Raw genomic sequence first — 13,468 nt, forward strand, 5'->3', positions numbered from 1 at the left:
TGTCTGTGGACAACTGTTCATGATTGTATGCAACAAGAAATTTAAGCTAGTATTTATATTTCAAATTTGTGGCAAATGTGTTTTTATATCCTGTTTTTTAAGCGCATCAGAGCACCCTATTCTTTTTTTCTACTTTTCTACTTTCATTTAATAAGCAAAGCTTTTATAATATTTTATATGATGTATATATATAAAAATAAATACTAAGAAGCAACAAACTTAAGCATCCACCCACCTGTTTATCTGTCAGTTCTCACTGCCATTCAGACAGTTGGCCACGAGGTTCTACTTGACCAAAAGCAGAACTATAGTGCTTTCTCTGACTCAGTGCTAGACTGGTTTAGATTCTACCTGAGAGAGCCTGAATATTATGTTGCACTGGGTACTTACACATCTTAAGTTGAATGCAGCATCTTGTGGTGTCCCACAAGGCTCAATTCTGGGACCTACATTATTTCATTAATATATGCTTCGCCTGCCTAGCATAGTTCACCTATGCCATTAAAACTACCTCCTTGTTTCTACACTCATTGTTCATTTTATCAGCTCCACTTACTATATAGGTACACTTTGTAGTTCTACAATTACAGACTGTAGTTCATCTGTTTCTCTGCATACTTTGTTAGCCCCCTTGCACCTTGTTCTTCAGATGTCAGAACCCCACAGGACCACTACAGAGCAAGTATTATTCATGTGGTGGATCATTCTCAGCACTGCAGTGACACTGACGTGGTGGTGGTGTGTTAGAGTGTGTTACACTGGTATGAGTGGATCAGTCACAACAGTGCTGCTGGACTGAGAATAGTCCACCAACCAAAAATATCCAGCCAACAGCGTCCTGTGACCACTGATGAAGGGCTAGAGGATGACCAACACAAACTGTGCAGCAACAGATGAGCTATCGTCTCTGACTTTACATCTACAAGGTGGATCAACAACGAAGGTGTGTCTAATAGAGTGGACAGTGAGTGAAACAGTGTTTAAAAACCCCAGGAGCACTGCTGTGTCTGATCCAGTGCTTCTCTCTGCTGCAGCTTTACTGTCTTTGGGGGTGAAGCCACCAATTCAAATATTGTTGTTGATTATCTAAAATACAATCAACTCTCTTAGAGGTTACATGCCATCAGTGTTATTTCAGGGATTGATTAATGTTATAGAAATTTTGTAGGTAACACTTTCTATGAATGTCACCTTTGTAAGCATCTATAAACACATTCATAACATGTTATAATGCATTCATAAGGCATTATAAACATGGCTATAAATATTTATAAAAATGCATTACACGTTATAGCCATGCTTATTATGCATTATGAATAGTTAACATAATACATTATAAGTACTGATCATAACAAATTATAAGAGCTCATAAGTCGTTTTTGTCCGCTTTAAGTAAAGTGAAGTGTACTGCACTAAAACCTCCTCCAGTGTTAAGAGTGAGGCTACAATTGAAGTATTTACTGAAGGATTTACTGAAACACTAAAACATACACAGTAAAGCACATTACAGGCTTCAAATGTCAGAGTTTAAACTAGTGCTGCCATCAGTGTTTTACCCAATGTGGGAAAGGTAATGTACACCACCGTTAGCTTGGTATTTGTCTTTACTTTACGCTCTCCAAGCTGGAACTGACTTCTTTGGCACTGACAGTATAACATGTTATCAACACTACTTATCCATCCATCCATCCATCATCTAAACCGCTTATCCTTCTGGGTCGCGGTGGGGTGCTGGAGCCTATCCCAGCTGTCATTGGGCGGAAGGCAGGATACACCCTGGACAGGTCGCCAGTCCATCGCAGAACACTACTTATAATGCATTATATTAACAATTCATTATGCATAATAAACATGGCTATAAAGTGTAATTCATTTTTATAAATGTTTATAATCATGTTTATAATGCCATTTGAATGCCTTATAACATGTTATAAATGTGTTTATAGATGCTTACAAATGTGACATTCATAGAAAGTGATACCATTTTGTATTACTGCAAATGTAGTAATTTGTGTAGCTTGCTATTTAATTGAAAAAAGAAGTAACTATATGTGATGATCTTCTTTTAAGGCAGGCATGTCAAACTGAGGACCTTCTGAGCCAAAGTGCTGGAGAGATTTATTAGCATTTACCCTCATCTAACACTCTGAATTTAGTTCATTAAGTCTTGCTAATTAGCTGATGAGCTGAATCAGGTGTGTTTACTGAGGCAGTGCTGAAGTCTGCAGTGTTTTGGCCCAAAAGGACTCGAGCCTGACACATGTTGGAGGATGTTAGATATAACTGAAGTATAATTGTGTGTTTGTAAATAAATAAGGCTCTGATCTTTTACTTTTTCTTTTGTTTTATTTTACAGTGATTTCATTTTAATATTTTGTATTTAAAGTGTTTCATCTCCTCTGTATTTAAAAATGTCACAGCTCATGATTTTAGCAGATTATACTAAAATTGTACCACATTTGCCTGTTTTTACACATAAACAACAAAGTAAGAGAAATACTATGGCTTAATTGAATGTTATCTGTAACAGTCAGATAAGATGAGAAAAGAATGGAAGTTAAAAATAATAATTTTAAAGAAACTAACACCTTTTTTGTTTTATATTTAAACAAAGCAGACTACTGACATATGTTCCCTCTGACTGTGTCTATTCAGCTTTAATTTGTAACTGGTGTAGAAGTTAAACTTGTTTAAGTCTACTTTTAATCCATTTGGATTATAATCTTTCCTGATACATCCTTCTTTGTCAGTCTTCTCAATTTGTCTACATTAAAAAAAATGCAGATTGTCTAATGAAGATATGTCCTCTTCATGAAAATCATGAAAATTGAAATATCGTTTTTTTAGCTTCTATTTTTCTTTATTTTCTGTTTATTTTTTTAGCATTTTTAGCATCTATTTACATATGAAATCTCTATGACATAAATGAACAAATATGAAATTACCAATACTGTTACCTAATAGAAAGAAACTAGAAAGAAACTCTCATCTAACATATTTCAGATCATTAGTGATGGCACTGGGCAATAATTGACAATAAATTTCAAATTAAAAGTTTTTTCCAGCGTTTTGTTACAAAGAAAAAATGAGGGAATTTAAAACGTAGAAAATGTTAAATAAAATTATAACAGCCCACTGTGAAATATCAATATATTTAAAATATAATATAAATAAATTAAATTAATGCACACGTTATGACTTAGTTACTTACTTATTAGTAGTAAATTCAACAACCACGAGTTTCCAGTTCAGATTCTGTATCATTTTTATTTAACAGATTGAACGGATGCTTGGTGACTTTTATTTAGACTCGTTTTTGGTCTAACCGGAAGTTTACTACTAGTGGGAACTCAGGATTTCGTGGATTAATTTTACGTTTCTTCGCAGTTCCAGACGGTCGTCGAGTTACCAGGTAAATTTACTGGGTGTTGTCAGCTCAAGGATGCGACTCTTGTTCTTTCATATCGGAGGAAATTTGAGAAAAGACGGATTTGTTTTTTTTTTGGCTTCTTTTTTGCCCGTTCCACCTTAAATAGTGAGGCACTGTTGCGCTGTTTAAGGTGGAACGGGAACGTTTGAACAAGAAGCTGGCGAATAGGAAGCTAATCAGCTGTTATCAAGAACTTTTTACTGAAATATTCAGTCTAGAATCAGTAATAAGAGCCATCCGTCGACATAAATGTAAGAGTTGTGCTGCGCTACGTTTTCGTTCGCGTTAACGTCACAGGCTACATTTAATTTCCTACACTAAACATAATTACCGTTATCGCTGACTGAGGGAACTTATTACGAAATTAGGAATATTTCTCCAGTGTTTGAAATGCTTTGTATAACTTAATATCAACATTTAGCGCTACTGAAACATGACAGTACTCTTAGAAATACCTTGAAGGGTCTTACTACACATTAGCAACCTCAATTTTGGGCTTATACTGACCGAAATCTCAGAAAATCCTTTATGAGAGCATCGTTTTATACCTTATACTTAGTATGTTATTTTATAGAGTTGGGCAATATGACAGGATATATCATTATCGTGATCAATTTTGTCACAATACAATACGGTATGCCTTTCTGAGCATATCGTCGATATTGTCAGTGCCTGTACAACACTGAACAACTGCATGTCGGACTATAAAGAGTTGTTTATACTAGATTTAACTAGATTTAGTGCAACACACGATGCCAAATATTGAATAAAAAAATCATTGTATTCACAGTTTTTCATAGATTTTTTTTTTAAATGCAGCGCTACTGGTTCTTCTTTCTCAGGTCCAGCTGATCAGATGTCTGAATAAATAAATATAATGAAATATTGTGCAATTGTGCAATTTTATATTTTTGCCATTTTGCCCTCTTATGTTAGACTTTTCCCCTCACCCAGCTGTGTGTTTGTCTTTTGGTGCCTCTGGGTTCATCGTTGAAATCTCTTCTGTGTAGAGACCTGTGTCCTGAAAAACAATGTCGAAAGAAGAGGAGAAGCAGCTGGGTCAGGAGGGGATAGTGGACCTGGAGGAGCCCAAGAAAATGACCAGAGAGGACTGGAGGAAGAAGAAGGAGCTGGAGGAGCAGCGCAAACTGGGCAATGCTCCTGCAGAGGTGGACGAAGAAGGAAAGTAAGTAGATGAACAGAGTACACTTGATACTTAATGAGTCGTTGGGCAGGATGATGCTATTTTATCACTGCTGTGCTGAATTACATCACAGTATGCTCTGAGCATATCGTGTGCATCGTCAGTACTAATAGAATACTGACCAACCGCATGTATGATTGCAGAGAGCATAATTAGTGCTGTGTAAATGGATTAACTGCGCTGCAGTGTGTAAATGTTAAACAAAAAATAATATATTCATAGCTCTGGATAGTATTCCTTTAAAAAACTGGCTTTGTTCCCAGTGACCTTAACAAAATGATATTATATAAATGCGGTATTCCCCTTCACTAGGCAGTTTGCACTATGGCTGTACACACTTTTGCATCCTTCTCCTGTTTTTGTCACTCTCAGTTCTCTCACTACAATATCCAGCATGCATTGCACAAATACAACATACAGTCATTTGAAAAAAGCTGTTTAAGTAGCTGTTTTCACCCCACAGCAAATGTTCTTAAACCTTGACGATACATCATTAGAAGGGGTTTTAGACTTTAAACTGGAAAATCTTATTGTCGAAACTTATTGTAGCCCCACTGTAGGAGGCAAGAAGGCATGTTTAGAACAGATGTAGCAGATGTACCAAAGTGTCCCTTTAGAATATTGATAAGTTTACAACAAGCAGTATCACATATGTGTTGTTATTAAGAAGGTCTGCTGTCTTCTCAAAGTTGGCTACACCTGTATGAACTGCTGGAACAGTGGGAATTAATAGTGTCCCGTATTTGTGTGTGAACTTTATCCTGATGTTGTATGGCTACTTTTTGTTTTTGTCTTGAATGCTACAGTTTTGGACACACTAATCTCTCTTGAGCACTAGTTTGTTATGCAATTTCAGACAAAGCTGTGGTACAATATACATTTTAAAGTGATTTACTGCCAAGAAAACAATCCTTTTCATGCTCTTATTTTGTTGTTTACTTATTTTGTTTTTAGGGACATCAACCCTCACATTCCTCAGTATATTGCGTCCGTCCCATGGTACATTGACCCCTCAAAGAGACCTACACTCAAGCACCAGAGGCCTCAGACAGAGAAACAGACAGAGTTCTCAGCTATCGGAGACTGGTATAAGAGAGGAGTGCAGGATGTAAGCAGCTTTTTATGATTCGGTTCCATTGTAATTCAGTCTTGGTAGGGGGATGAATACTAATGGTTTGCACCCTTTTTCTGTAGAAATCTGTCGCTACAAAATACAGAAAAGGGGCATGTGAGAATTGTGGAGCCATGACACACAAGAAGAAGGACTGTCTGGAGGTAAAGGAATAGATGATAACATTATCATCATAATCGTAACACCTGTATTGTTTATTCATTTGTTGCTGTGATGACTCAAATAATGCTATTGTTAGAGACCTTAAATAAGGCAAAAGAGAAATATATAGAAATATTTTTTGTGCCAAAGCTATGTGCAGCCACTATGCACTATATAATTTTGGCCATGTTTGAACGGTTTACACTCAGCAAACAGAACAAACATACAAAACAGAGAAAATTTCCCATTCAAGCAGTGAAAACATCCTTCTGCTCCTAGTAAGAAAGTGTTAATGCCTGTTTTGAAAAAGCAAAAGGAGCTTTCAGAATGTCATGTACATACTTGTCGTTAGCCTTAGGTGTTCAGGGCAATGAATTAAAGCCAAGACAATGCTGTTTTTCCTCACAGCGGCCCAGAAAGGTTGGGGCCAAGTTCTCCGGTACTGGAATTGCTCCAGATGAGCACCAACAAATCCAGCTCTTAATGGACTATGATGGGAAGAGAGACCGCTGGAACGGCTATGACCCAGACGAACATATGCGCATTGTGGAGGAGTACGCAAAAGTTGACCTGGCAAGTCCTTTGGCTGTGTTATGACTTTACTAAACTGTACCCAAAGGTGCAGCTGGCCATTTTGGCTCCAGTTGAGGTGGTGATGTTTTTCTCATTTCTGCTTTTTCTTTTTCACAGGCTAAGCGCACTTTGAAAGCCCAGAAGCTACAGGAGGAGTTGGCCACAGGAAAACTGATGGATCAAACAGTAAGTACTCTGTGAAGGTCTACTTAAATTATTTTAGACAGGTTAATATAAAAGACCTTGTAAAAGAATAAATACAGAAGATGGTATATTTGATTAAGAGCTGCACTATAAGATGTTTTGTATACTACCAATCAAGTAATTGAAGTCATGTGTCATATTAATAACTGTTATTCCGTAATAATGGAATAATGTCGATTGAGTTGTCATAAACTGGACACGATGTAATGTAAACTGATGGTATATTCACAATTTTGGGACCAAAAACAAGATGAAAACATAGTACATTTGATTAAATAACAAGTTGTAATAACGTATTCAGAGTAATTTCTGTCCTCTTCGTTTGCTTTTCTTTCTCCAGGAGAGAGAGCACAACAGCGAGGATGAGGACGAGGATAAATATGCGGATGATATCGACATGCCTGGGCAGAACTTTGACTCTAAGAGACGCATCACTGTAAGGAATCTGAGGATCAGGGAGGACATTGCTAAGGTAAGTGGCTGCTTTATAGAACGTTTCTCTTTAGAAGCAGCTGACAGACACTTGCAACTTCATAACAGCTTCACACAATATATCAACACTGAGCTAAATGTCACATGACTTTTCTGAAATATTATGGCTAAAGGTAAAGGAACTGTTGCATTAAAGGGGCAGTCAGCCTGATAGCAAATACTAAAAATATGTGCTGATCATTAACTGAAGTCACATTTGAAGAAAGTAAACCCTAAAATGTAAAATATCTGCTGTAATTCTGATTGATACAAATGAAAAATTTACATCAGCCTCTTTCCATATAGTTCCAAATCAGATCCACAGGAAAAATAAAGTGCTAAAATCTTTCAATCAAAATGACCAATATTGTTGTTTATGTTACAGTCAGTATTAAATTCATGCAGGACTCTGCTGCTAAAAGCATGAACAGATTAACAGCACAAGCTGGCAGCCCCTTTAATATAAAGGTCAGCATTCAGAGAGTGTTTTATCAGGGTTTTCCAAACTAATGCTGTCAATATGTTACAGTACCTGAGAAACCTGGACCCAAACTCAGCTTACTACGACCCAAAGACCCGAGCCATGAGGGAAAACCCATATTCCAACACCGGCAAGAATCCAGAGGAGTACGTTTGTGTCTACATTTTACTGTCTGCTTGCAAAGAAAGTGCTTTGTTTAAAACTTTTCCTTTAATATCTGAAAATGAATGAGTTTGTTCTTAAGTGTGCTTGTGTTGGTTTCGCAGGGTGGGTTATGCTGGAGACAACTTTGCCCGCTACACTGGAGACACAATTTCCATGGCACAGACCCAGCGTAAGCAGCCATTTTACTTTTATTGTTGTTGGCCTTTTTGAAGTGGCGCAAACAAGGAAATATCTGTCTTATGGCTTTCACTGATCTTGCCAGTTAAAAGTTTGGACACACCTGTACTACTGTTTAAAAGTTTGGACAGATTGGAGTTTTCTGTAACATTAAACCAGTATGGACAAAAACAATGATATGGAGAATATAAACTTATTCTAATATAGAGTTCTGTGCAACATCAGTCTGTATAATTACAAATATTTTTACAAAAATATAAATAAGAAATGAGGAAATTTTAGATGTGTTCACAATGTTTAACAGAGCTATAGAAGACTTTGAATGAACAGCATCAAGTTATAGTACAGTTAATATTCCTACTACCTTGTATATTACATATCAGTCACATCTCAAGGCAGATAACTTGACAAATGATTCCTATAAATTGACAGTTAAAATGTTATTTATCCTTGAAGAATAATAATAATATTCTTGCTGCTGCCAAAATGCTCAAATCAAAAAAGTACCTCTTTGTTTTTAGTTGAGTCTTTAAACATGTGTTACATAAATTGTTGTTATATATAAAATAACGTTAATAATTATTAAATGTTATTAATATAAAAAGTGATTCCAAACTTTTGCACAATAGTAAACATGTATAAGAGTTTTCCTTATTTTCCAATAATAGTAAAAAGGCCATGTATTGCACTGCCTTGAGGCTTCACATCCTCAAAGTGTGGTTGTTGTATGTTGTTGGTATTGTTATTGTTATTATTATTATTATTATTATTATTATTATATGGTCTTATGCAGAAATTTGAGTACCTCTGGTCAAGTTGCATGTTTTGTTTATTTTAAGAAATACGTTAACACATCCTTTTGCTCGTTCAACGTACTGGAAAAAACAAAACATAAGATAGAAAAATTGTCATAACTTTTACGCAGGCCACATTTTATTTTTATTTATTTTTTTCATTATGTTAAATTCACCAATTCAGCAAACAGTAATTGTGCATTAAAATGTGCAGAAGTGTGTTCTCCATAGAGGATGTTTAACTTTTCTCTTAGAAAATCAACAAAACATGTAATTTAGTCAGGAGATTATGAAACAAATTTAATCAGGTGCGTCCAAGCTTTTGACTAATAATGTGACTGTATGTCCATTTTCATCATTGTCTCCCCCTTGTGGTCTTACTTCTATGCACACGTCATGTAAATCCACTCTCTTGCTTTGCGTTTCGCTGCAGTCTTTGCCTGGGAGGCGTACGAAAGGGGGTCAGACGTGCACCTGCAGGCTGATCCCACCAAACTGGAGTTGCTGCATCAGTCCTTCAAGGTCAAGAAGGAAGACTTCAAAGAGCAACAGAAGGAGAGCATCCTGGAGAAGGTACAGCCAAGAGCGGCCCACTCTTCCTTTTTCCTCATAGAGCGTTATTATTCTGGCGCCTCTTGGGCCACAAGTGTGACTCCTCTGCTCTCTCTTCTGCCTGTAGTATGGAGGTCAGGAGCACCTGGACGCTCCTCCACGGGAGCTGCTGTTGGCTCAGACGGAGGACTACATGGAGTACTCTCGGCATGGAGCCGTCATTAAGGGTCAGGAGAAAGCAGTGGCCCGCTCAAAATATGAGGAGGACGTTCTTATTAATAACCACACTGTAAGTGCCTGTCGGTATTGTAAAAATTATTTATGCCACATGAAAATCCCAGCTCCCCTTAAAATGTTCTGTGCATTAGGTGACCAGATGGGTCATTCTCACAAAACCGTGTTTATAAATATTTGAGTGTCCATCATCATGCAGGTAAAAAATATTCAGGCAGTTTAGTATGTGCACAGTTGGGGTACAGCTTAGGTTACAGCATTTCTCATTGCTAATAACAATATAGATATTTTTTGTTTGTTTCTTTTTTTGTTGCCTTTTTAAATTAGATTAGTTTAAATTAGTTTTAACTTTTAACTGTCAAATCTCTTAACTTTTTCTTCATAAACAATAAAATAATATAAATAACAAAATATTACATGGCACAAGTACAAAGAGAAGTCCTGTGGCTGTCAAAGTGTTGCAGTAATGGGAGAAAATATGTTTTGTATGTATATATTTGTATGTATTTATAATATATTGTATATGATATATATTGTAATAACTTAAACATTAATAAAATATTAGTACGATTAAATGTGTAGACTGACAGTTTAAAAAAAGTTGGGGGGAAGCATTTAGAGATTTATTTTCAGTGTTTACTATGTTGCAGCAATAGGAATTTGGCCACTTAAATTGGAAAACGTTACTAAAAATCGAAATAATTTACGTTTATTTTTCATTATTCAACCAGGCTTCGTTGTTTGTGTAAAAGTTTGTCGTGTAAATGTAATTTTTCAAGTCCTAGTATTTGTCATGTTCATAAGAATAACCTAATTGTTATGAATGTTACTTTTTTTTCCTCCTGTGAAGTTACCATGATGGAAATTCCCTTATGACAGCAACAACATACAAATAAGGAAATTCTTCATAAATCTTGTTTTTCAGTGCATCTGGGGTTCTTACTGGAAAGACGGCAATTGGGGATACAAATGCTGCCACTCACTGGTCAAACAGAGTTACTGCACTGGAGAGGCTGGCAAGAAAACAGTGGTGAGTTTGCACCTTGTGGCACATTGATTGATTGAATGCAACCTGAAATTTATTTAAGAAAATGATTTAGTGATGATAGTTTTGTCAAATCAGTTTGCACTGATAAAACCAGACAGAAGAACATAACAGTGATCACTTTTTCAGAGCTCCACATGTGTTCCATTTGAGGAGGGCTTAGACGACGCAGAAGAGGAGGCTCCAAAGACGCTTCTAGAGGTAAACAGTCAAGCTGAATCTCATCTCTTTATCTGCTCTTTCTTTTTCCTTCTTTCGGTTGTGTGAATAAAATCAACTCTGCTCTCTCTGATCCTGTTGGATAACTTTCATTGAGACCTGCTAACTGTCAGTATGATGTACATGGTGTTTCACCACAGATGCACCAAGAAAAGATGAAGGAAAAGAAGAAGAGCAAGAAACACAAGAAGAAGGATGTGGACAGCAGCGACGAGGAAGATGAAGCTAAGAAGAAGGAGAAGCTGAAAAGGGTGCTTTTCCAAACCGTTTTACCTTTAGATTTTGTGTTACTGTGTTTTCCATTTTCTTGACCGTGTTTCCAGTTGCGTTATGTTCTGTTACGTTATATGTACAGTGCTGCGAAAAAGTATTTGCCCCCTTCTGATTTCCTCTATTTTTAACTATTTATTATCTTAAATGTGTTTTTTTCAGATCCCTGAACAAAATGCAGTATAAGATGTAAAGCATGAGAGCATGAAGAGACACACAAAACAATTTGAAATGATCATTTAATTTATTGAAGGAAGAATGTTTGCTTCTTGCTGAGAAATGCTGTGTTAGCTTTGCGCCAGATGTAACGGGGTCTCCCTAAAAGTTCCACTTTTGACTCGTCAGTCCACAGAACATTCTTCCAAAAGGCTTGGGGGGGGGGTCGTCAATGTTTTTTGGGCAAATGTGAGACGAGCATTTACGTTTCTCTTCGTTAGCAGTGGTTTAGAACTAAGTGTGACAAATCTGTAAAAATGGAAGAAATCAGGAGGGGCCAAATACACAGCACCGTACGTCTGTGGCCCTGTTCACACTTGGTATTAACGTCTGATCATAAGAGGACAGCAAGACATAAAGCCATTTACACCTGGCATTTCCATGCATCTCTAATGCATCTGTACTGACCACTTGTGATCAGAGTTTGTGATGGGAGGAAGGGTTCAGTGTACATTTACCATGTCAGCCTCTCGCTGCATTAGTTCTCAAACAGAAATGTACCGCAAATCCCTGCGTAAATGTAAGGACTGTTACAAACCTTTAGATCACATGGCTTGCTAGCTTATAAACAAATGGTAGAAAAGACTAAAATTTAAGCTACGCAACTGCTTTCGTCTCTGCTGTGATGTCGCAGCTCATTAAGGCAGTCATTTGAAGCTGTTCTGATCAGTGTCCCTCACACTTGGTGGTGTCTAGTTTGATCAGTTCACCCAGGATGCATGTTAAAGGGGAATTTCACAGATGTTTAAAAATATATCTATATAATTCAGTGGTTGAGATTTAAACAGAGTCTTTCAGAGTGGTTTGATGTGAAATAGTCCATTCTAGAGTCAACAGTGGTGGTGATAGGAACCAGGAGTCACCATGTCTGCAACACAAATATAGCCATTTTATTTACTATCCAAAACCACCAGTGAGCCTCACTTTTTAAATGTAATGCTGATGATAGTAAAATAGTGGATGTCTGGTTCATATCACCACCACTGTGAACAGTTCTGATTCTAGAGTGGGGCATTTCACATCAAACTATACTGAAAGACTTTGTCCTTGGCAATTTTATTACTGAGACATTTTGACAAATCAGTAAAATCCCCCTTTAATGCCAACTGTGTTCTGTATCTTTCTTTTGGTAAATTCTAAAAGCTCAAATGTGTCTTTTTTTTTAAATTTTTTTTTTATGGCAGGCGTTGACTGCAGAGGACCAGCGCTTGAAGCAGGTGGCAGAGATAATGCAGATGGATGAGAGAAAGAGGCCCTACAACAGCCTGAAGGAGGTGCGCGAGCCCACAGAGGAGGAGATGGAGGCCTTCCGTATGAAACGCAGCCGGCCTGATGACCCCATGGCCTCCTTCCTCAACCAGTGATGGAGAACGACTCTTTCTGTTTTTTTGTCCTTTGCCCTATTGGCTCCAACAGCACGTTAAATAAGTCATCTTGCTGATCCACCTACTTTTTTGTAAGGGCAAAGAACTGGACTTCATCAACCATTTGCTGACCATAGTCTTGTTTGTTCTGGTTTGGCAGTACATGATTATGAATCCTCAGTAATTAAAACCTGTAAATACAGCGTGCATGGCAAAATGTGACATTGGTTCTTGATACATAGCTCATTTCTTTTTTTTGTAATAATATATAGATTTTAACCAGGCATTGTGCTTTTTGTTCTTTAGTGCTGTTAGGGTTACAGTGAATAAGGATTTGCCCTGCTAGCTCGTTTTAAGGGACCAATATCTTACATTTTATTATTTTATTTTCTCTCCTGAGGATCACTCATAAAGTTTGTTGTGGGTTTATAAACCAAAAATGGTAGTATTTTTTCACATGACCATTTTTTTCAACCTCTCTTTGTCCCTTGGAATTAAACAGGCTCTTTTTGTTACTGTGCTTTTAATACTGATATATGTAAGTGAGCTGTGTTCTGTATCATGTCTCATGCAAAAAACAGAGCTTCTAAGAGAGAATTCCTCCTTTTTCTCAAAGACAGCACAGCAGCATTTCACGGTTATTATTCAGATAATCTACAGATATAGTATGTCATTTGGCTGAATCAAGATAATGTTACAGAAACATGAAATTAAACCATGAATCATGAGCAGCGTAGTTGGTTTCGTTTTCACGCAGTCAGGTTTGTTTCTTTATAAGCTTTTAAACAGTTGACAC

At 36.9% G+C, this 13,468-nt stretch overlaps 1 protein-coding gene across 1 annotated transcript; it reads left to right on the forward strand.

Moving 5' to 3' along the window:
- The first annotated feature begins 3,298 nt into the window (after positions 1-3,298).
- Positions 3,299-13,400, forward strand: slu7 (SLU7 homolog, splicing factor). Its single transcript, XM_036568732.1, has 15 exons — positions 3,299-3,412; positions 4,441-4,616; positions 5,589-5,742; positions 5,829-5,909; positions 6,316-6,480; positions 6,598-6,666; positions 7,025-7,156; positions 7,685-7,782; positions 7,903-7,970; positions 9,206-9,345; positions 9,452-9,613; positions 10,484-10,588; positions 10,733-10,804; positions 10,963-11,073; positions 12,493-13,400. Exons 2-15 carry the CDS (start codon positions 4,462-4,464, stop codon positions 12,670-12,672), a joined length of 1,692 nt encoding a protein of 563 aa, XP_036424625.1. The 5' UTR covers positions 3,299-3,412; positions 4,441-4,461; the 3' UTR covers positions 12,673-13,400.
- The last annotated feature ends 68 nt before the right edge of the window (positions 13,401-13,468 follow it).

This window comes from Colossoma macropomum, unplaced genomic scaffold (genome assembly GCF_904425465.1).
Source record: "Colossoma macropomum unplaced genomic scaffold, Colossoma_macropomum, whole genome shotgun sequence".
Lineage (NCBI taxonomy): Eukaryota > Metazoa > Chordata > Actinopteri > Characiformes > Serrasalmidae > Colossoma > Colossoma macropomum.